At 42.5% G+C, this 25,281-nt stretch overlaps 1 protein-coding gene across 9 annotated transcripts in view; it reads right to left on the reverse strand.

The window, feature by feature from the left end:
• SNED1 (sushi, nidogen and EGF like domains 1) overlaps positions 1–25,281 on the reverse strand; it is a 2,618,914-nt gene that overhangs the window by 2,040,317 nt on the left and 553,316 nt on the right. For all 9 annotated transcript variants that reach the window (XM_078665627.1, XM_078665624.1, XM_078665625.1 and 6 more), the window contains exon 4: positions 13,688–13,850. In XM_078665627.1, the coding sequence (XP_078521753.1) occupies positions 13,688–13,850 (163 nt within the window). The remainder of the gene's footprint in view (positions 1–13,687; positions 13,851–25,281) is intronic.

Consider the following 25,281-nt stretch of genomic DNA (forward strand, 5'->3'; position numbering starts at 1 on the left):
TGAGATTGATGGCGAGATCTGGAAAATGAATTTGCAGTTTTCACAGTCTTGGACAGTTCCACTTTCAATTCTGCAAGTGATATGGTCTTTGTGGAGTATGGCTAGTCCGCCGCCTCTGCCGGCCGGTCTGTTCAAAGAGCAGATTTGGTAACCTGGTGGGACTGCATTGACCATGTCAGAGTCACTGTTTGGTGTCATCCATGTCTCTGTCAGAAACAGTACGTCTAGCATAGAATTTTGGACGAGGATATTTATTTCATGAGCATGTTTTACAAGAGACCTGCAGTTCAGAAGGCCGAATCGAAGTGCTTGGCCGCGTTCCGTTTCCTCTGTCGGATTGCAGAGGGTGCAGCCCGTGAAAGGGGTGTCTTCCTTAAGGATGTATTTACACTGAGGATGTTTATTCGTGTACCAAGCTCGGAGCGTATCTTGGGTGTAGGTTATGCACCTTTGCGAGTCGGGTATAGTGTCTAGGCCTAAGGCCGTTTGGGCCCGGACGGGCCCAGACGGGCTTGCCTTTGGCGCGCCTTCGGCGCGCTGACGGCGCGCCCACTGCGCCCGTCCGCTGCGCGTCCGGTGGTTGCACATCTTTTGAGGATTGGAGAAGGGGCGTGAGGGCGTGGCCTGAGGGTAGGCGTGGCCTCGACCCTCGCCGTCAATGGCGGCTGGATTTGTTTGAATTTCGGGGTGTTCGCTACAGCGATAAATCCGCTGTGTAGGCGATTCTAGGTCTAGCTCTGGTGCTGCCCGGAGGGTAAGTGCAAGTTTAAAAACAATATTCAGGTATTGCGTGACACAGAAAATAACAATTTTTAAAAAGAGGTCAGCTCCCGGCTTCCGCCTCAGGAGTGTGCGAGGTTCTGGTGCAATGCGCTTTCACTCAGCGTTTTATGCTCAGGTTGGCGTGGCCTAAGGGTAGGCGTGGCCTCGTCCCTCGACCCTCGCCGTCAATGGCGGCTGGATTTGTTTGAATTTCGGGGTGTTCGCTACAGCGATAAATCCGCTGTGTAGGCGATTCTAGGTCTAGCTCTGGTGCTGCCCGGAGGGTAAGTGCAAGTTTAAAAACAATATTCAGGTATTGCGTGACACAGAAAATAACAATTTTTAAAAAGAGATCAGCTCCCGGATTCCGCCTCAGGAGTGTGCGAGGTTCTGGTGCAATGCGCTTTCACTCAGCGTTTTATGCTCAGGTGGGCGTGGCCTAAGGGTAGGCGTGGCTTCGTCCCTCGACCCTCGCCGTCAATGGCGGCTGGATTTGTTTGAATTTCGGGGTGTTCGCTACAGCGATAAATCCGCTGTGTAGGCGATTCTAGGTCTAGCTCTGGTGCTGCCCGGAGGGTAAGTGCAAGTTTAAAAACAATATTCAGGTATTGCGTGACACAGAAAATAACAATTTTTAAAAAGAGGTCAGCTCCCGGCTTCCGCCTCAGGAGTGTGCGAGGTTCTGGTGCAATGCGCTTTCACTCAGCGTTTTATGCTCAGGTGGGCGTGGCCTAAGGGTAGGCGTGGCCTCGTCCCTCGACCCTCGCCGTCAATGGCGGCTGGATTTGTTTGAATTTCGGGGTGTTCGCTACAGCGATAAATCCGCTGTGTAGGCGATTCTAGGTCTAGCTCTGGTGCTGCCCGGAGGGTAAGTGCAAGTTTAAAAACAATATTCAGGTATTGCGTGACACAGAAAATAACAATTTTTAAAAAGAGGTCAGCTCCCGGCTTCCGCCTCAGGAGTGTGCGAGGTTCAATAGCCATATTATGTTGCCTATCTGACACCTCAATTGCTTTATCTTCTTCGTTTTCTTTAAACTGCCTAGCAGCTTGCATTATTGATACATCCTTTTCTCTTTTATCTCTTAGCTTGTTTAATTTCTCGTTGTCTGGCTTCTTTACGCCAAAGGCGAAAGGAGTCAAACATTGCCGGCCGGGCTTTCTTCCTAAATAATTTAACTTCCAAATTATCTAGAATCTCTGTGTCATAGCTACCATGATGTGGCCATTTTAAAACACCGTCTTTCCTAGTGTATCGGACCCATACTTCATTAAACATAATGAACATAATGAATGGCTGCACCCAAGAGGGCTTAACATTGGTTTTGTTGCCACGGACAATGGCAGTAATATAGTTAAGGCCATGTGCACTGGTGGCTATTTCAGGGTCCTGTGTTTGGTGCACTACATTACCATCATTATTCAAGACTTTCTGAAAAAAGAAGACCAAGTCAGCAACTTACTGACCACCTGCAGAAGAATATGCACACATTTCAGCCATTCTTTTAAAGCCCGGAAGCAGCTGAGGATCATTCAACGTGAGCATAGAATGCCAGTCAAAGACTCATCCAGGAAGTGCCAACACGTTGGAACTGAACTTATTACATGCTTGATCATCTGTTTGATCAGTACAGACCATTAAATGACTATGTCATGCAAAGACTAGGGGATGCTACTGTGAAAGGCATTACCATTGAGATGTACCAATGGGGCCTAGCTAAATGCCTGACAAAGATGCTACTTCCTTTCGAGCTCTTCACATGTGAAGTCAGCAAGGAAGACTGTACTATGGGCCAAGCTATCCCATTGATGCACATGCTAGAGCAACAGCTGAAGGCGGTGTCTGAAACTTACACGGGTGTAGAGGGAAAAAAAGAAGCATATGAGTTGTTAGAGAGCTTAGCCGTTCGCTTAGCTGAAAATACAAGCATTCTGTCAGACAAACATTACATTGGTGCCACAATTCTGGATCCACGGTACAAATCAGCACTGAACACTAAGACAATTATTCCTTTTTCAGAAGTGGATGTTGCCCAGTACAAAACTTGGATGACTAAGGCAGCCAGTGACTTGGAAAATGAACGGCTGTTAATTAAAGGCCCGCTACTCCAACCCACAACAAGTACTGCAGCAGGGCATCCGTCGTCAAGTTCAACTTCAGAGCCTGAGGGCAGTCTGTTTCGCTCACAGCAGTCACCAACACTATCAACAACAGCAAGAACAGGATCATCAGCCCCAGTAATATCGGCATATGATTGGTATCTACAGCAAGGGCTTGTTAGGTCCAGTGCTGATGCAAAGGCAAAAGAGGCCCAGCAAAGCGGAGCACCCCTGAGCATTGAGCGGATGGTCCAGGCCTACCTGGATGACCCAACAGAGGTCTTCAATGATCAAAACCCATTGGTGTACTTGTATGGGAAAATGCGCCGATGGCCAATGCTCAGCAGGCTGGCAATAAGCTATCTGTAGGCTGTCCTGTTTTCAGTTTCTATTTTTGGTAAATTCTGGTGGGGTTTTTTCAGTGTTTTTAATATTTAAAAAAACAGTTGTTATCAGTGGTTACACATTTTCACGCCACTAAAAACAACAGAAAAAGTGTTTTTACGGTGTTTATGGAACGTTTTGCTTTTATCATTGCTTGCTTTCTGCACTGAAAGAACATGGTATATAGACAGTGCACGTATAGTGTATATGAGGTCAAAAGAGATTTTTGCAATTTAATCTTATTGTAGTACACCATACAATACTTCTTCAGTGAGTCTTTGGTCATGTGCGCTTGTGCTTTCCTTCCCATGTAAACTTCTGTGAAAAGGCCCTTTCAGCATTCATTGCCCTAGGGCCGAGAACCGTCAGCTAAGGGACACAGTTGGGATGACTCTTTCTTTGATGCCACATAAAGCACGAAGTGATAAATATTTGCGTTTTAGATCCTGGGCTTTAGAAACCAGTGCACCAGAATGAACTAAAAAGTCAATAGCATCCCTCATTAACTCTGAAGATTGTAAAGATGCTTTCAGCATACCATCTAACAAGTGGCAAGGATCTCCTACAGGGAATCACTTCAGCTCAGGTATCAATTTTGACAGGTCATCACATAAATGTTTTATATACGTAGCTGAATCACTACAAATAGAAACAATGCCACTCCAATCTTTGTTGAACTTGGAAAGAACCTTTTTTGCAGAGCATAACAAGTGACGCTGCGTTCCATGTTTTCCAAAAGTCTGGTGTCACGTTTTCACCACTATCCCAGATGCTTGGTGATATATATACTTGTCACAATACCTTGCAATTAATGTTTAAAGCCTGAGGTGTTGGCAGTTCGCCTACTATCAATACTGACCCACTAGAAACTATGGTCTGATATATTAAGGGTTTTTACCCATTCTCTGTGGGTAAATGTGATGACACATATTAGGAAAGATTTTTATGAAAATAGCCATTTTACCTATCAGTGAAAGAATCAAATGCAGCCAAAATATCAAATGTGAGTTTGATATGTCCTGATTCTCTACAGTTTATAAAATAATTAAACTAAACCTAAAACATGAAACTAAACCCTGCATCTTTAGACCAAAGGCCATAAAACTGAAAAAAGTAAAAGGAAGAAGAAACAATATTTTAGTGGCATCCCTAAAGAACAAAACTCAAGCAGGATAATGTTAGCCAGTCTTTCTTACTGCTAGCTTGTATAACAAAGTTACATTTTATTGACCCCTTCAGTAAGAACAAAATTACTCTTTCACTTTCTTTTTCCTTTCTTTGAATGGCATTTAGTTTGTGGTTGTGCAGGTGTTTTTTCAGTGTTTACATGTTTTCACCGGTGAGGGCTATTTTTCTTTCAGTGGGGTTTTATCAGTTATTATAGGTTTAAACCTAAAACCCCACACCCTAGCTATCTGGCTTGCCCTGTCGCAAGTGTCTCCTCTGAGCGTGTTTTCAGTGCTGCTGGTGCCATTGTAACAGTGAAAAGGATCAATCTCTAGCCCAGAAACGTGGAGAGGTTAACGATGATCAAAATAAAAGAACACTTTATACCACTGAATTACGAAATACGTGAATCACAGCAGAAAGATGAGGACAGCGACTTAGGTTTCAGAAGTAGTGTGTTAGATGATTACCTACTTCTGGTTGAACCACCAGAGTCTGAGGACGAGTTATACTTCCCTGACAACTAGGCTTTCAACGTTTTACTCTCTTTCTTCCTTATTTACTTTTATTATTTGTTAGTGTCCCTGTCTTTCTGGTTCGAATCACAACAAATCCATCACCACATTAAGTCCACTCCTCTGAGTCCTGCTCCATCCTCCTGGCTCGCCATAAATCCATTTCCCTCAAGCCAGACATTGGATGGAGAATGTTACAAGAAATTTTACCTCGTCGAGTCCTTCCAAAAAAGTGGAACATGATGACTTATATAGCTATCCTCCTTTCCGAGCCGAGACGGACTGCACCTTAACTTAAGATGAGAAGGAATAGGTAATGATGGAATGCTTTGGACCCTGACTCTGAGTGATTGGTGTTTGTGTTGTTGTTGTTGTGCATGAATGAAGTCGAAGTTTACTAGTATGTAATCTACACACTAAAAGTGACTCAATTCAATATTTTCCTTCTTGTTTAATAACAAAATGTACTTCTACTGCATCTGATCCATTGCATATTTGAATCTGGAATCTGGATGGACTCACTCAGGACACTACACCATGATGTTGATGACCAGTACTCTTCGCAGTCAGTCAGTCGGATCGGAGATGATTGATGGAATAACTCGGGCCGCATTTCATGAAGTGGCATAAAAGGTAAACAAGTCAACAACAACCACAGCAGACCTTAATATCTGTGTAATGGTGGAGTTGACTTAGTCGAGTGTAGTGTAGTTAAGTGGTTAACATGACTGACAGCGGTGCTTTGAAAGATTTAGTTACTTAATTTGGAAAATGCTATGTTGCTGTATATGTGTGACTTGTCTGGCTCAGTCAAAAAAAATCTAAGCAAAGTGAAGGTTGGGTGGGCGCCGTGGGCCTGCTCTTCCTGTTGTTGTAGGTTAATGCTGGAAACAGAATAGACATGATTTAGCCATGCCGCCTCTGAAAGTGTTCTTGTGTTGTACTCCTCCGTAATTTATGCATTTGTTTTCTCCTTGGTTTTTCAGTATCCCTTTGGTTTTTCCATCTACACTTACAGGCCGGCCTTTACCTTGTGCAATGCTGAGAATAACAACTCACACTTACCTTACCATTCTGCATCCACCAGGCAGGCAGTGGCACCCAAGATTGATGGACAGGGCGTCCATGGAAGGGAGGACCAAGAGGACTGCCCCAGATGCAACTCCCCAATTTGACCAGGATAACAGTAACCTAGACAGTATAATTCATCATCTTTTAATTAATTTGATTCATTTTTCTCTCTTCAGTCATTACGACTGTATTGTTGTTTACGTTATTTTTACTCTTTGCTTATAATTGATCCCTACAGCTAGTTTTTAATTTTCTTTGCTAGGTTTAAAAGGAAGCCCGGTACAACAGAACATGAACCGTGTGTAATTTGGGTCTCTCTGAGGGCAGACAGGCAAGGCAATGGCATAATAATAATAATTAATAATATACTGCTGCCTTGTCCTGTCTGCTAGTCTAGTACTACTTATCATTAACCATCAATTCATCATCATGCATGCATTTCCTTTATCTCCCTTAACAGATTTATGAATATGATGGTTGCACGCCAAGATTGTGTTTTCTTTTGTCCATGTGTAGTGTGTGTCTTTGTCAAACCTTTCCCTCAAATAACCCTTCCCAACCATTCATCAAACCCTAACCCTCTTCCCCAGGGCTGTGCGATTTATATTGAGGTGTGACTAAATTAAATTTACACCACTAATTGATCACACACTTGCTGGGGCGAATGTGGTGAAAGCAATATATACACATATACACTGTTCCCCGGCACTTCCCCTTCACTGGTCAGATCATTTTCTAGTTAAATTTAATATCACTCCTCCTGTGGCCATAGTCACCTCTAGTACAAGATCTAACACCTATAAAAGAGACTTGTAAAAACTAGATATTAATACCTTTAAACATACTTTAGATGCTCTTCTTCCTCATGATTTAGCCATTACGGAAAATGTAGAAAACACATCTAAAAAGATAGACATCTGGCTTACAGATGCCACTAACGCCTGTCTCCCTTTGTCCCTCAAAAAATTAAACTATCACATGGTTCAATGACTCGCTAAAAATTACTAAGTCCAAGTGTAAGCGACTGGAACGGAGTTGGAGGAAAAATTACTCCCCTGAGGCCGGTGACATCTACAAAAAAAAATTAAAACTATATCATAAGGCATGCGCCACTGCTAGGCCCAGCCATGTAGCCACAACCATCTCGGAGGCCACTAACAAATCTAAAATGCTTTTTGCACTGGTTAAAGAGCTTGCGGGCTCCGAAACCACAGCAAAACCATCTCCCCTGAGCAGCAATCAATGTGAAGAACTAGCTCAATTCTTCACACAAAAAATAGAAAACATCTATCAGGACATAGCAAAACATCACTGTAATAGACCACAGCTTTTACAGTCTCCCATGCTGAATAGCACTAACTGCGTAACATCTCCTCAACTGGCTCATACCCAGGTATCCCTGATTGCATGGCCCCATCTCAGTCAGGAAGCCTTAACCAAAATTTTAGCTAGTCTAAAATCGGGCTCACCGAATGATCCGCTTCCTATTCCAATACTCAAACAACTTAGCATCTCCCAACTTTCCATGATCTGCAAAACCCTTAATCTCTCCTTGCGAGACGCTATTGTCCCAGCCAGTTGGAAGCACGCCATGGTAACACCTCTTTTGAAAAAACCTACGGCCGACCCAAATGTCCCTTCAAACTTCCGTCCCATTTCTCTTTTACCAGCCTTTTCCAAGATTCTGGAGAGGCACATTCATTTTCATCTTGCCCATTTCATTGAGACCAATCAAATTCTACACTCTTCACAATCTGGATTTCGCCCTGGTTTCTCTACCGAAACAACCCTGTTGGGAGTTACGGAGAACTTACGCCAGATCTTAGACAGAGGGGACACAGTAGCAGTGATCTTACTAGACCTCAGTGCTGCATTTGATACCATCTCCCATACCATACTCATAGAGAGATTAACCTCTATGGGTATAGGCGGCACTGCTCCTAGCTGGCTGGTCTCCTTTCTCACCAACCGTACGGTTCAAATCTTTTCCAACAAAGCTTCCCCCAAAACTCATGTATCTCCCTATGGAGTACCCCAGGGCTCTGTGCTTAGTCCCCTTCTTTTTAATCTTTACGTCAAACCTTTGGCCTATATAGCAGAGCAAGAAAGTCTCACGCTGTTCACCAACGCCGATGACTCCCAGATCGCATTTTCACTCTTGAATCCTGACCAGGGTTCCACATCTCTCCTGCAGTCAGGTCTGAGGAAAATTGCCGACTGGATGAACTACAATCTATTGAAATTAAACGGAGATAAAACCGAAGTTAATTCTGGGCCAAAAACACGACCTGTGGTGTTCTAAGCACAGGCCTTCTGAGATGGGTCCCCTCCCTCTCCCTTCTGATCATGTCCGCAACTTAGGTTTCACCGTTGATAATGCTCTGACTGTGCAACACCAAGGTTAACAAGGTCTCGGCCATTTGTTTCACTATATTGCGATGGCTTAAGAAAATTATTTGGATGCTGCCTTGTGACACCCAAAAATCAGTGGTCCATGCCCTCATAACCTCTCGGCTGGATTACGGAAATGTTCTCTATCTCGGGGCTAACAAGGCAGTAACAGGACGTCTACAGCTAGTCCAAAATGCCGCGGCAAGACTGCTGTGTAAAATTCACAGATCAAGCCGCATTTCAGGACCCCGCCGTGATCTACATTGCTCAGGGTTGAGAGTCGTATTAAATTCAAAACCATGAGCTACATGTTCAAGATCAAAGTCGGTTCAGCTCCCCATTACCTGCAATTTTTATTTTTTATTTTTTTTATCGGTTTTGTATAGCGCCCGGTTACCCTGGAGCATCCCTGCGCTTTTGCCAAATGCCGACATCAGAGATAGCAGAAACGAAGAAAAATTAACAGAAGAGGAGGGTCTTAAGTTGTTTTCGGAAGCGCAGGAGACATGGTTCCGCGCGTAAACCTAGGGGAAGGGCGTTCCAAAGAGTGGAAACATTAACCGAAAATCTCCTACCTCCCGATCGGGCCTTTTTTACCCTGGGGACGACCGTCAGATGTTGCTGGTCTGAGCGTAAAGTTCTGCTCGCTTTGTACGGGATCACCATCTTCTGAAGGACGGGGGGGCCTTTGCCTTGCAAGATTTTATGTGCGAGGCATAGGGATTTGAATTTCACTCTTTCCCGTATTGGCAGCCAGTGTAGTGCCCTTAGTGCTGGTTTAGCAGAGCGGGACATGGGGATGTTATAGAGCGTTCGTGCTGCCGCGTTTTGAACTTGTTGGAGTCTGTTCAAAGTGCTCTCGGGGGCCCCAAGGTAGATCGCGTTGTTAAAGTCCAGCCTGGACATAATTAGAGCCTGGATCAAGAGCTTTCTCGATAGAAAAGGGATGAGGGGCAGTATCTTACGTACTGATCTGAGGAGACCAAAACAGGCACCCGCTAGTTTGGATGCCTGGGTTCTGAGGGAGAGATCTCGTTCCATCCAGATGCCCAGGCTCTTGATCTCATCCTTAGGTTCAGGAAGACACCCTAGACAACTGGACCAGGATAGGCTGGAAAGGGAGGGGTTTTTAGGTCCCATCACCATGATCTCCGTCTTGGACCCGTTCAGTTTGAGTGCTGAGTCCCCCATCCAGGAGTGGACCTGTGAGAGGCAGGCATGGAGTGTCTGGGAGTTCTCCGAGGATTGGGAGAGGGCGAACACCAGTTGGGTGTCGTCGGCGTAGCTCACGATCTTGATGTTGAATGGAGCCACCACCTCCTCCAAGGGAGCCATATACACGTTGAATAGTGTAGGACTCAGGGAGGAGCCCTGAGGCACACCACAATGGAGGTGGGTGGATGCCGATCGTGCGCCCGCTTCCCATACCTGAAAAGATCTTTCGCTAAGGAATGACCTAAGCCAGTTTAGCGCTGTTCCTCTCACTCCGGCATCTGATAGTCTCTGGAGTAACACTTGGTGGTTCACAGTGTCGAACGCTGCACTCAGGTCCAGGAGGATCACTGCCACTGATCCCCCCGAGTCTAGAATGCAGCGTGCCTCCTCCATGACTGCCAACAAGGCGGTGTCAGTGCCTTGGCCCGGGCGAAAGCCAGTTTGGGAGCTTTTTAGCACTCCATTGGTCTCCACAAAGTTGGATAGCGTAGAGTTAACCAATTTTTCAGAGATTTTGCTCAGCCCTGGAAGGAGCGAAATGGGCCTATAATTGGCCATGTCTAAGGGGTCCAGAGCGGGTTTTTTCAGAAGGGCTTTCACTATTGCGCTCTTCCAATTAGGTGGAACAATACCAGTGCTTAACGAGGCATTGATGACTTCGGTGATGGGTTCCACAATGGAGGGGGTCACCTGTTTAAGAATTCTCATAGGGGCAACATCCCAGGGGGAGCCACTCTTAATAGAGCATAGGGCTTTAAGGACTTCGTCCCTGGTGACTGGCCCAAAGGATTCCAACGTAGTCTGGGGACATCCCTCCTCCTCCCATCGCCCGGGTCCTATCTTGGGCGGGGGTACTGAAATAAGAATTTTTTCAATCTTCGTATGAAAGTATTCCGCCAGCTTATTACATTTGGCCTCCAAGTTCTCCGTAGGGGCAGATGGTGTTGGAACTTTCAGGAGTTCCTTGACCACCAGGAAGGTTTCTCTTGAGGAGTTAGAGGCATTGTTAATTCTCTCCTCGAAAAACTGAGTTTTAGCCAACCGGATGGCGGTTTTATACCTCCTCATTGCCGTTCGATATTCCGTTTTACTGGCTTCCGCCCAGTCCTTCCTCCAGGAGCGCTCCAATTTTTTGCAAGCCCTCCGCATGGCCCTTAGCTCAGATGTATACCATGGAGCGGTGTGAAGTCTTTTCTCCCTTATGCCTGCCGATCTTATAGGAAGGACAGCGTCTAAAGTGTTAGAGATCCACCTGCAGAAATCTGCTTCAGCTAAGATAGGATCCTGTGGAAGAGAAGGACGTGAGGCTTCTAGGCTGCAAGTGAAATTCTCCACTGAAAGCCTGGCCCATGGTCTGTCAGGTACACCAACATTGGAGGGGGGGATGCTTTCACGTTTAATTTCCCAGGTGAAGGGGATCAGAAGATGATCCGTCCATGGCAGAGAAATAGGGGGGGCTGCTTTCATGGTGGAAATATTTGCAAATATGGGATCTAGCAGGTGGCCTTTGTTGTGAGTCGGATCTAGATTAATAAGATCTATTCCATAAGTTTTGAGGTCACCTAGGAGAGCAGTCGCCAGCCGCTCTTCCTGGTCATCGAAGTGGAGATTAAAGTCTCCCAGGGCAATGAAGTTTGTAGCAGAGGCAGCATCAACCGTTACCGTTTCCATAAGAGAACTGATAAAGTTACCCGTCTTTCCAGGGGGGCGGTAGACTAACATCCCAGACAAGGTAATGGTAGGTGAAACTTGTAATGAGAACTTGCAGCTCTCACAGTCTTCCAGTTCACCTTTCTGAGTTCTGCAGGTCAGTGAGTTCTTATACAGAATGGCTACGCCTCCTCCTCGACCAAGTGGCCGATCCTGTGACAGAATATGGAAGCCAGGGGGGAGAGCGTTAACCATATCTGCCTCTGCACCCTGTGTGAGCCATGTTTCTGTTAGAAACAAGATGTCTAGCTCCTGCTCCCGGATGAGGAGGTTCACCTCAAGCGAGCAATCCCTTGTTCATACTTACACTCCGGCATGTAATCTTAGATCCTTGCACTCGGCCTACTTTATTGTGCCCAGAGTAAGACTCGCCAGAATGGGAGGCCGGTCTTTTGCTTTCTTAGGCCCTACTCTCTGGAACTCCTTGCCCTTGAGTATTCGTATGGAAACCAACTAGGTCTGTTTTCGCAGAGCCGTTAAGACCTGGCTTTTTAATCAATAATCTCTAGTAATTTTCGAATTGGTGACTCCCAAGTACCTTGCCTGTCTAGCGCCGGGAAACCCTTTTTGGGTAGCTGTCACGCTTAATAAGCTTAAATAATAAATAGAATAAATAAATAAATAAACACTAATTCAATTTCAATCAAGGCAGGGCAAGGATCTTTTTCTGCTTGCCAATTCCCCCCATGCTCAAGATATTTGCAAGTAAATTATTTTCCAAAGGAACATAATCCATCATAATTAATTGCTAGCATCGATTGGATTCATCACCCCCCTCCTAAGTTACACACTAAAGTTTATGCTTTTGTTGAGTGACTCGAGTCAACTACAGTTTGGAACTTGTTGTAATAGCCTTGATGCATCATCCGTCCACATTAGAGTCCTGCAGTTCCTGGCCAAGCTTCCACTGAACACCAGCTTGTGTTTGCATTCAGTGCAGAATGCCGAATGGGTGAGTCATCATCACTGCTTCACCGCCTTGCTGCACCCTTGTTTTCAGGCAATATTGAAATCGTAACTAGCCCCATCATTCATTACCTTTCTCGCAAGGGTCATACAAGGATTCTGATTTTCCGCCCTGCAAAAGACTGAATCTTTCGTCTTTGCCTCTGGCTATAATTTTGGAATTTTGTTTTACAATTATAATTTTAGAAGGGCAAGTTATTTCAATCGAGGACCTGGCATATAACTGCAACTTCGTAGCCCAGATCCCGCCTCATCAATCTTTATATATTTCTATTTTTCATGGAGTTGTAAACAATACGCTCAAATATCGACTTGTTATCATTTGATAGAGATTGGATGTCACGATTGGAATTGGCACCAATGGTGAGTTGATTTATAGTAAATTACATTAATTGATCACAGATTTTTACCTATGGAATTAGGTTTTTTTTCATACTTTTTTTCGGATTCATTTTAGACGTTTTGATATACATCTTGTTCTGGACTCCCTTCAGGAAAGGAGGAGAACTTTAAGTCTTATTGACTACGACTTTGTGTGTCGCCTTTTCATTGCCCTGTATTTCTTTTGTTAGCATAATTTGTCCCGACATACCGCACTGAATTTAACATTTCGATTTTTAGGTTGTCTCCGCATGTTTTTACTTGTCCTGAGGAAGACCCTATGTGATGCCTTTTCATCAACACAGACATCAGGGTCGAAACTTCAATGCATTATTTGCTAATGTCCTGAATCACTGTAACCTTGAACCAATGACATTAGGGGTTATTGTTGAACTCTATTAACTAAACTTGGACAGAGATCTTTCACATGTTATTTGTGTATTGGTGTAATGGATGTTGGTTTATCATTCTCACAATATCGTATTGCACTATACATCACATCAGTCACTGATAATTGTTTGTTCATGTTATGTACGACAGCCTCACTTATCAAATAAAATATGCATATGATGATTTGAACTATTTAAGTGGTGTGGCCAGATCTATATTTAAAATGAATAAGAAGCGATGTTTGTCATTTAATTGTAAGTCTGTTGAAGCAATTTCCTTCATTAAACAGAACACATTGTAGACTAGATCAATAATACCCAGGTTCTGATAGATACAGGGTTACCCCACTGACTTTAATGGTGTACCTCCCACTGACAGCAAAGATGCTCTGGGGGAAATATGCTCTTCTATACAGTGTATGAGATTCAAGGTAGTTCTTGACATATAACCTATTACTACTACAAATACAGAAAGGTATAGTCACATTATCACCACCAAACTCAAAGTCAGAGGAAGTTAGGTCTAAAACCCAAAGCAGGATGCCTTATGACCACTACACATACCCTCTGCTATCTAGGGCTCACAATGACAGAATCTTCAGCGTTTGACACAATGCCTCCAATAATGTGTCTTACTTGCATTTTTACAGCTCCCGACCTGCACCTGGGCGTCATCAATCCGGAACACCCAGCGACCTGGGATTCCCACGTTGGTCGTGTTTTCCACAGCCACGATGTCATCAGTGCGTGACCCCGGAATATTAAAATATCGCTTCCCGTCGCCAGCGTTGAAACCTGCCTAGGAAGACAAAGGCAGTAGGTGAGCAATGCTTCGATACAATACTTTGTCTCAAGCACCCAAAACATGACCCTTAGAATAAGTGTTCCATCAGTGGGACTGAGGACTTGCACATAAGGCTGGCAAAGCTCAATAACTGAGATCTGCTACATCAGAGCACAACATTTTATCATACCTCAAAATCTTTGTTGACCTGCTCCTGGCACAATTGGTTCCAAGATCTCAGAGAAAAAAATGTCATGGGTGTCTGTTGTGTGATGATTTGGCAAGAAGACACTTGCAATATGAGTTGGAGGACTTACAGACCTTGTGTCTTATAGTGGTAAATGTTGCAACTGTTCCTAAAAATGTCTTACTCCGCCAGTATCTCTCAAATCCTACCATTTACCCATCTCAGCCACACCTAGCCCATGTGTGAGACAGTAAAATTAAGGCATCAAAAAACAAACCTCAGTTTGGACCCAGCCATATGCAAATCAGCCTTGATCCTGCTCCTCATGGGACAGTCAGGCCAGATCCTCCCTGAACTAGAATACAAGTAACCCAGGACCAGTGTCCCCCTTATTATTAGCTCCCCAGACAGATATAGCTTGATTCCAGTGGTACAGGGACCACAGGACCTACATCTGGGCATAACTGTCACACTTAGGGCATATAAAAAAGTGATGAATGGAATTATTGAGTTAATCTCAGCCACTGGGAATCACCCAGGCAGTATCCCAATCTATAATGTTTCGCCCACATGCCACCTCAGTTTGGATCCAACCATAAGCAAATCAGCCTTAACCCTGCTCCTCATTGGAACAGTCTAGCCCGAACTAACAGGCCAGACACTCCCTGAACTGGAATACAAGCACCCCAGGACCGGTTTCACCCTTATTATGGGCTCATCACCAGGTATAGCTTGATTCGAATGGCACAGTGAGGACAGGACCCACGTCTTGGTATACCCATCACGTTTAGGGCATCAAAAAATGAAATGATGGATGGAATGCATGAATAAATCTCAACCACTGGCGATCGCTCAGAACGCATCCCAATCCATAATTTTTCACCCACTATGCCACCTCAATTTAGACCCAGCCGTATGCAAATCAGCCTTGACTCTACTCCTCATGCGAACAGTCCAGCCCCAACTGCCAGGTTAGATCCTCCCTGAAGCACAATACAAGCAACCCATCTCAGTTTCATCCTTAGTATTGGATGGGCAATTGACAGTGACTGAGATTAATTCAAACCTTTCATCCATCACCTTCTTGCTTTGCATTTGACGCCCTAAGTACACTGGGTGTGTTCAGACGTGGGTCCTGGGCTCACTGTGACTGGGTTCTAGGTTGCTTGTGTTCCAGTTTAGGGAAGACCTGGTCAGCAGTTCGGGCTGGACTGTTTCCATGAGGAGCAGGGTCAAGACAAATTTGCATATGGCTGGGTCCAAACTGAGGTGGCATGGTGAACAAAAAATGATAGATTGGAATGCAGCCCTGAGCAATTGCCAATGGCTTAAATTAATTCAAGCATTCCATCTATCACCTTGTTTTTGCACCAAACTTCAGGCAGCATATAGCTAATCTTGGAGATTTTATAATCACACAACCAAAACTGCAGTGACCTACCTACTGAAAACCTCAGGTCTAATAAACACATTTTAAAGTGCTATAGGGCAAGATGTAGACCCATAAACAACACAGGGGACACTAAAACTGATTAACATAGAACAACAACTCTCCGAGATGATAAAAGTAAATAATATCCCATCAAATAATACAGACATGCTTGGTAAATATTATTCATCTAAACAAAATCAAGGGTGTTGCTCACAGTCGCCAACTGGAAAGAAGACCTTCTTAAGCTCAAAAAGCAAAAAGGCCATATCTACACAGACACATATGATCACAATAGGTCACAAAGCATCAGCTGAAACTGGTGAGGTGGTGGGCTCAACATTGATCTGTAGAATTCCAGACACAAGAGACATAGACAAGATCCAAGGAACAGTAAAGATGAAACATGTTTTAGAGTGTTTTTATTAATAAGAAAAATAATGCCTAAATCAAATAAGCTCAAGTTGGCATGACTAGGCAGCAGCCAGCTTTCAATGGCATCTAGTTATATTTGCAGAAATACTAGTGCACGTTTATTTTATGTGAACAAGCCTTTCTCTCTCTTTGTACTCTTGTGTGTTTTTTATTTCAGTCAAATCACTGAAAAGAAGCCTGATTCTATGATGTAAATGTAACATATTGCTCTGGTGACTAAGTAGTGTTGAGGGTGTTCCTTTATTCTGTAACTTCTCAAGGTTTCCTCCTGATGCTTTGTGAATAAAGTAGGCAGAAAAAAGTGATGAGTGGGATGCTTGAATTATACTGAGCCACTGGTAATTACTTGAGGCCACATCCCAATCAATCGTCTTTCTGCCTACAATGCCACGACAGATTAGACCCAGCTATGTGTAAATCAGCCTTTATCCTGCTACAATTGGAAAAGTCCAGCCGGAACAACCAGGGCAGGTCCTCTCTGAGCCAGAATACAAGCAACCCAAGACCAGCTTCACCCTAGTTAGGGTTCTTCAGTTGGGTGCAACATCCAAGTCCATCATTTGTCTGCCCATATTGCCACCTCGGATTAGATCCAGCCTTGTTCCTGCTCCAACAGGAACAGTCCAGCTTGAACTCCCAGGCTAGTTCCTCTCTGAAATCAAAAACAAGCAATCCAAGATCATTTGCGACCTAGTTGGGGCTGTTCAATCAAGTGCGGCTTAGTTCCAGTGACTGTGTGACCCATGTTGGAGCATAGGCATCGCACATAGGGCTTCTCACTGAAGTAAACACATACCTGATGGGTGGGATGCTTGAAATAATCTCAGCCATTGATAATTAGACTCGGGTTGCATTTCAGTTGATCGTTTCTCTGCCTACAATGCCATCGCAGGTTAGATCCAGCTTTCATCGTGCTCCAATAGTAACAGTCAATCCTGAACTGCCAAGCCAGGTTCTCGCTGAACCAGAACACAACCAACCCAAGACCAGTTGAGCCCTAGTTGGGGCTCTGCAACCGGATGCAGCTTGGTTCCAGTGAGCATGGAACTCACATCTGGGCATATCCATTGTACATACGGGGTTGCATAAGCTTTAAGGTTTAACTTGAAACTCTGTCTTTCCTACGTTTATTTAATTGGCTGTTAAACAATGGGAAGAACTAAATGCTGCTCATTTTGGTGCTAATCACACATTTGTCAACCTGTGGGGTGATTATGCCTAAAATCTTATAGTATGCTTATTTTATTTCTTAAGCATTTTGGGCTTGTTTGGATATGGACAAATCCACTGAAGTGTCATAAATATGTATATTTATATATAACCTACTGGCAGTCGCCAGTAGGTAGTTATAGTTAGGATATTGTTTCCATATGGAAAACTTTTTTTGACTTTCCTATACCTTTGGCACAGTTTGATACATCTTCGCAAAGTTTTCCCACAAAAGAGCCCCAGTGAAACTTGTTGAGCATGAAAAATTTCATGCTGATCCGTCAAGCAGGAGCCAAGAAAAAGGGAGGGGGGTCAAAGAATGTGTGTTTTCTCATGTTAATTCCCACAGGAACTTTAGACGAGGCTACAGCCCAAAGTGCTGATCAGAATTACATCAAATTTGGCAGTAAGGTAGCTGATGGTCCAGAAAGCCCCATTCTGAGGTCGAGCCTAGAGTCAGCGCGCATGCGATGCTCTGCAAGACTTGTTGTAGTGGAGTAGGGAATAGAAGCCCCACCCATTCTCCGCCCATATTTGTCATTCGCTTGTATCATTATCCTTCGTCAATGCTGGCTTGTGATTCGTAAATCAGATTTTTAGTCTCTCCTTAGTACTGCCTTGTCTTCATCTGCAATCTCCCGCTGAGACTGGCCCTTTTACTTCGGTTGTTACATGGTACGTGTTATTTAGTCTTGTAAGTACTGTTTTCTTAATTGGGTTTCCCTTACTGCCAGCATGACCTGCTTTGCTTACATGGCACGCTTTATCTTTTCAAGCAGCCAGGACAATTGCGGACACTTCTTTCCAATGCCAAAGGTCTCCCATTTAAATGCGAGAGCTCTTGCATTGCAAATATTTTTATTATTAGTACTTGCCCTTGGTGCACCCTTACCGCTTCCTTTCTTGTTGTTTGTTCTCATTGGGGATTCTCTCTGTCTGAATTTTTTGATTTTGCTACATTCAGAATCTGGAATTTCACGTTTCCTGCACATACATTGGGAATGTATTCTTTGGCACCACTGGACCCCAGGATTGGATGACCTCTTTCGAGAGGTGAAAGGTAGGGCATCGGGGTGGAGCACTGCAGCCGCCTCTGCTTTCAGTCCCCTCCAGGGGAGATAAACACTCCTTACGGGCACTTAATACTCTCCCGGGCCAATTAGAGAACCGCAGCCTACAGTGGTCCAGGCGGCTGCGCCACATCACTGCAACTTTTAAGGTAGGTGTCTGTTATCTTCATTTTTAATCATCTGGATATTGAGTCATGACCTGATCGAAAACAATATATCTCTTGATATTGGAAAGGTAAAAATATAGATATTTTGCGTTCAGGAGTTGTGAAGGACATTCTCAAGCCCAGTCTTAAAAGTAACTAGCAAAGCATATTTTAAGAGGTAACTATGTGGTAAAAGTATACGCTATCGCTCTGAAAATCACCTGGAAGAAATGCATGCCCGGCCCTAATCGTCCTTTTTTTTTTGTATCCCTGGGTACGTAGGACACGTCTTTTGGGGCTAGTCACCATCTGATTTATTTATTCGAGTATGTATAATGTCTTGTGTTTATATTTATCTTATGACTAGCATTCGGAAGAGGCCTTGTAGACATGTAGCGCTTTGTAAAACGCCCAATAAACCTTGTTTTTCATATAGTGCCAAGTGACTTATGTGGCTTCTGTACTTTAAAACATTATCAAAACTGCTGTATTTTGGGGAGAGCATACTCTGCGCTAGTTAGTTTTTTATATTATACATACAACTCTATTTGACTTTCTAGCTGTGCAGATTCTATTCTAGTCTGTCATTTGATTTAGACTTGGCCTTTCCTGTCTCTTCTTTGGAGGCAGATTCTATGATTGTCCTCTTGCTGAACTATACTTAGTTCTGGTTGCTTCCTTTCTTTGGAGGTCAACCACATGTTGATCCTCTCACATTGTTGTGATATATATTGATTTTGATATATATTGAAATATTGATTGCTGTTGATTAACTAACCACTTTTTCCCTTCTGTAATGACCTGAATTTTAAATAAACCTAGAAGGTTTAACTTGGAACTCTGCCTTACATACATTTATTAAATTGGCTTAGACTAAGTCTTATAAAGAATCAGATAGTCCTGATCCTATGCATCAACACTCCTAATTATTTTAGAGCACTAACACAAGCATAAGCAAAACCAAAAGATCTTGTCTTTGAAAGATGCAAGCTGACATTTTGGCTTGCGAATCCTTATTGTTGATGCTGAATAGCAGCCAAAATGGCCATCCACATCATGAAAACATAAGTACGTGCATGCATCTTCACCATACGCTTGTATGCATCATGATGCTGCAACTGATATTTTAATTTTTTACTTCTAAATTACTGTTCAAATATGTCAGAAGCCCATCTTGGAATGGTAATTAAAAAAATATAAAGTTTATGAAAGTGCTTCATATAGAATGGGTCAGACTGCTAGCAAAGCTGCTAGGGCCTTCGAAAGGGAACAAACAAACATATTAAACAAACATTGGCAAAACCAATGGTTCTTGCCTACAGGATCTTTTAACTTTGCCAATGCTTTTTAGCCATGCTGCAGAGCATTGTGGCTATGTTCAGCATGGCTAAAAATCAATTAAAAAAAAACACCAAAAGAAGTGATGAAATGGTCGCCTCTTCATTTTCTAGGAATGCGCATGAATTCAAGATACGTGTGCATGTCTGCAAAAGGGTACAGCCTTTAAAAAAAAACAAAATTAAATGGTTAAATGGGTTGCAGGAGTGGGTTATGGCAGGAGTGGGGGTGAAGACATATAGTGGGTGGGCGGGTGAAGTAAAATGAGAGGAAGGGGTGAAGCAACATGTAATAGGAATACCATGTTGTATTCTGCAAGCATAATTGCATAATTTTGGCTAACACAACTGTAAAAACATTACATTAAGTTGTTCACGAAAAAACAATACTTTTTAAGTAATAAATATAAGATAAAACGAAGTGAATAAGTCAGTACTGCATCTCAGCTCCCATTACACTAATGGGAATGTTAAATAACAACCAGATTTTCATTAAAAGAACACAAAAGACGCAATTAACTTTATAATTTGGAAAACGAAGAATTTAGATTGGTAATCGATTAAGATTGGAGCTAGACAAAAATACACATTATGCATTTGACACAGCAACGGCCACTAAATCAACTATGGTCTGTACAGTATTCAAAGACATTGGAGAAATGGACAGTGAAGATAGGCCACAACTTCACAAGGCATACAAAAGGCAGATGTATGTTATACAAATGTAGGTGAGATAACACAATTGAACCAATCAATCATCAAATGTGCTACACACAAACATGTGTATGCTATTAAATGCCCTTGTGGCAAGATGTACATTGGCAAGACGGAACGCAAGGTAAAAACACGCATAACGGAACACAAAAGCTGCATCCGTAATGAGAACTTAACATCACCATTGGTGTTTCACTGGAGAGAAGAAAGACACACAATCTCACAATTAAGGTTCTTCATTATAGAACAAGTACAAATTAAACAAGGCATAGACAACCACCAGAGGTTGATGCAACGAGAACTGTTCTGGATCAAGTATCTTAAGACTTTGGTACCAACAGGCCTTAATGATAAATATGACTTGGCATGTTATCTATAGGTTAAATGATTTGATACCAGTATCATCCACTATCTGTTTCTTAACAACAAATTGTTTACACAATGGATAAAATATCTGAAGTAATGAACTTTGTGTAAAAAATGTCTGAACAATAATTATGTAATGTTTGTCAATCACAACCGATATACAGATGGAGTGTTGCCATGAGGTTCACTTAATTGAAGACTAATGAAAAATATGTACAGACATAGTTTTTGTTAACTGTAAATATGGTACACAAACATTGATCTCCATAACAACCCAGTCGCATATACAGCGATTTCACAAGATGGTGAAACAATTGAAACGGTGCTCTATTTCCCTACCCTTTTTGACAAAATAATCGCGCTAGATACTTCTGACGCTTGACAGTTTAGAACAGAGAACGGCAAGATTAAACTACCAATAACTCGCTCGCGCGAGTTTAACATTCTTTTTAAAAAAATGATTCGAATATAACTTTATCCCATTGAAGGGTAAGGTATATAATCAGATAGACTTTCAAATAACGTAGGCTATTAATAGAATCCCCATTCCAATATGGCGCGCACAGTGATCCTTACACTGAACGTTGTCCACAGAGTTAGTCCGTCTTTTATTATTACAGCAACGCAATTGCGTGCAGAACGTTAAGGTTATATGGTGTTTACCACCTGAACTCAGGCGACCGAATACTCACAGGGCAGCGGCTTTTTCGTGACGGCCAAGATTTTTCGACAAGACAGGTACAGATCACCACAGTCTTAATTCCATGTATTAGGAAAGTTCAGTTTAAACGTGGCAACAACTGAGCGATATTTTCCTTAAATTCCTAGATGACGAGTAAAAAACGAAGATAAGGTAGGGTCTTTATTTATTTTTCAACACACCGATGTTTTGAAGGTCTCATTATAAAACCGGTGATCTCACTAGATATATGCTTGTTATTACAGCCACGAAAGAGAAAGACAAGCAGGTATGTCTTTTCACCGACATAAGTGCTTTCAGTTGACAGTTTCGAATTAATAAATAGGTACAGAATAAGCCTTTACCATTATTTTTTCACATAGCATAATAGTGAACTAAGCGACTACACAAGTATACCGACATCGATCAACAGTTGACTTCAGGTATGCCATTTACTAATTAAAAGAACGCCCCCATGCTCAATCAAACATTAGACACTCACACTGAGTACTTCTTTATTTTGCAGAGTTTCCCCTGATGAAGGCACCAACCGGGTGCCGAAATGCATTGGGCCTATCGACAAATGTTTGAAAAGAAAATGTCATCCTTATAATTTCAAAGCAATAATGGTTCAAATGTATTTGTATATATGTATGGAAATTGTTATGACTAATGAAAATAACAAATGCAAAAATGGTTCAAAAGCATAATTGAACAGTTGAAAATAAATGTGAAAATAATTGAAAGTATAAAGTTTAAAGAGTGGTGACATAAACAAAAGCAATTAAGGTGCGGTAGCACCAAGTGAACAGTGCATGATTAGGTGAGCTAAAACTCACCATAACTATAGGAGTGGGGGTGAAGACATATAGTGGGTGGGCGGTGAAGTAAAATGAGAGGAAGGGGTGAAGCAAAATGTAATAGGAATACCATGTTGTATTCTGCAAGCATAATTGCATAATTTTGGCTAACACAACTGTAAAAACATTACATTAAGTTGTTCACGAAAAAACAATACTTTTTAAGTAATAAATATAAGATAAAACGAAGTGAATAAGTCAGTACTGCATCTCAGCTCCCATTACACTAATGGGAATGTTAAATAACAACCAGATTTTCATTAAAAGAACACAAAAGACGCAATTAACTTTATAATTTGGAAAACGAAGAATTTAGATTGGTAATTGATTAAGATTGGAGCTAGACAAAAATACACATTATGCATTTGACACAGCAACGGCCACTAAATCAACTCTGGTCTGTACAGTATTCAAAGACATTGGAGAAATGGACAGTGAAGATAGGCCACAACTTCACAAGGCATACAAAAGGCAGATGTATGTTATACAAATGTAGGTGAGATAACACAATTGAACCAATCAATCATCAAATGTGCTACACACAAACATACCAGCATGCGGAACGATACACACACATATGAACGAAAGACATATTCTTTTTTTTTTTGGTCCTCATTCTCCATTAGATTTACCCAGAGCCGTTTAGGTTTCTCTGAGGCCCCCCCGTTTAATTGGCACCGACATGAGAGCTCTGTAGCTAAATGGATGCACTTTACATATAATCTCTCTTACCCGTATTCAGTCTGTTCTGTTCCTCTCTTTGGATAGCCCACAGAACAAACCAGAGGGGTAATGTATCCCAGTCTAGAGACATAATCATAGGACTTGTATTGCAAATATCGAGCCAAGCCACGCAAGCCAACCAGAAATCCTTTTTCTTACTTTTCTTTTTCCATGCAGCCCTGTCTAACTTCATCGTATACTTAATAGAAGTTAACCAATCTGAAAATGTCGTAGATGTATTTTTGATCCAGCATTTATAGATTTCTCTCCATGCAAGTAAGAGTAAATAGAAGCATAACTTATTTTCCTCTAAAGATCAAGGGCCCGATGTAGGTAGGCATTTACCGACTGGTAAATGCCTTTTCCAATGCCTTTTCGTAAAGTGAGACTAAGATATCATTTCAGGAATTCACCATCAACAAGCATAAAATCACACACTGGACTGAGAGTCCCTTCTACATATGTACCACCGGCCCATATGAAGACAAAAAAGATTCTAGCATATGAATCAGTTGTACTGAGGGATGTAGAAGCTATTCTAAAAAAGAAGAAATACATCCGATTTAACATAAGCAGGGATGAAAAGCTTGCCCTTCAGAGCTTAAAAGGAAATAAGGAGGTCGTCATCAAACCGGCCGACAAAGGCGGAGCAATTGTTATACAGGATACCTGCAAATACAAAGCAGAAGTGATGAAACAATTGACTGATGGTGTGAGTTATAAAAAACTCCCGGGCGATCCCTCAAAAGATCTGGCAGTAGAAATAATGCGTGTGACCAAAGAAGGACTAGATCAAGGCTTTCTATCTGAGCAAGAATTCCAATATCTTAACCAGAAAAATCCCCAGACACCAACTATATATACATTACCCAAAATACACAAAGACATGACCAGCCCACCAGGACGCCCGATAGTCTCTGGCTGTGGCTCTCTACTGGAACCTTTGTGTCGATACATTGATTTCTTTTTAAAACCCATTGCGGAAGCAACTGAAACGTACCTACGAGACACCACCCACACGATTTAATTGTGGATGGTTTACCTTTTCATCCGACAAGGCAACTTCTGGTGACCAGTGACATCGCTTCCCTCTACACAAGCATTCCCCAAGAGGAAGCTATTGAAGTTATCACTATGGCGCTTGACCAAAGAACAGCCCCAGCTTTTGTACCTACAAAATTCATTGTCTTATTGCTAAAAATCGCCATGATGCGAAACTTTTTTGTGTTCCAGAATGAGTACTATGTACAGACAAAAGGAGTAGCAATAGGGGGGCCCTTTGCCCCTGATTTAGCCATTATCTTCATGGCAACATATGAACAACATTTTGTACTCAATACCTTGAACCCCTTCACATCTAAGATAAAAACGTGGATGCGTTATATAGACGACATCATCATGATTTGGGAAGGAGGACAGACAGAACTAACAGATTTTCATACTTGGCTGAACGAAAGGTCCCCCGACATACAGTTTACTGTTGAATCCAGTTCCACTACCATTAATTTTTTGGATCTGTCTATTTACGTGGACGATGAGAAGTTATGTACCACACTATATAGAAAGCCCAAGAAGAGGAACTCTTTATTACAATACTCGAGTCACCACCCCAGAGCATTAAGAGATAACTTGCCCTTCGGGCAATTTCTACGCATTAGAAGGAATTGCTCCATGAGAGAGAACTACATGGCAGAGTCTGAAGACTTAATTGAACGTCTGGTGGACCGAGGTTATCCAAAAAGGATGGTCAAACGACCGAGAAAAAGAGCTTGGTTCAGTCCCCGTGAATCCCTCCTACAAGGTAGCAGAAGAGAGGAACCTGAGGTGGACCGTTTAATATGTGTTACGACTTTCTCTACTAAAAGTAATGAGATTAAGAAAATTGTTAACAAACATTGGAACTTGATTAGCGATGATGTCGGGAATGATCCACCAATGCATTCGTTCAGAAAAGCTAAAAATATACGTGAACTCTGCTCATACCTAGAGACACCAGCACCACCGTCACTAACATCAATGTGGAATCTACAACCCATTGTCGGACACCACAGGTGTGGTAATTGCAAAGCTTGTGCCAACACGATTCAAACGAAAGAGTTTGTCTATAAACACCATAGCATTATATTAAAGGACTACACAAACTGCAACACCATGGATGTTATTTACTGCATTCTATGTCCTTGTGAGATGATATATGTAGGGCAAACGCAACAGAAAGTGAGGTCTAGGATTCTTCAACTTAACAGTCAAATCAGATGTGAAACTGTAGGTGCGCCACTGGTGGACCATTG

The sequence above is a fragment of the Lissotriton helveticus genome, chromosome 11, assembly GCF_964261635.1.
Source record: "Lissotriton helveticus chromosome 11, aLisHel1.1, whole genome shotgun sequence".
NCBI classification, from domain to species: Eukaryota; Metazoa; Chordata; class Amphibia; order Caudata; family Salamandridae; genus Lissotriton; species Lissotriton helveticus.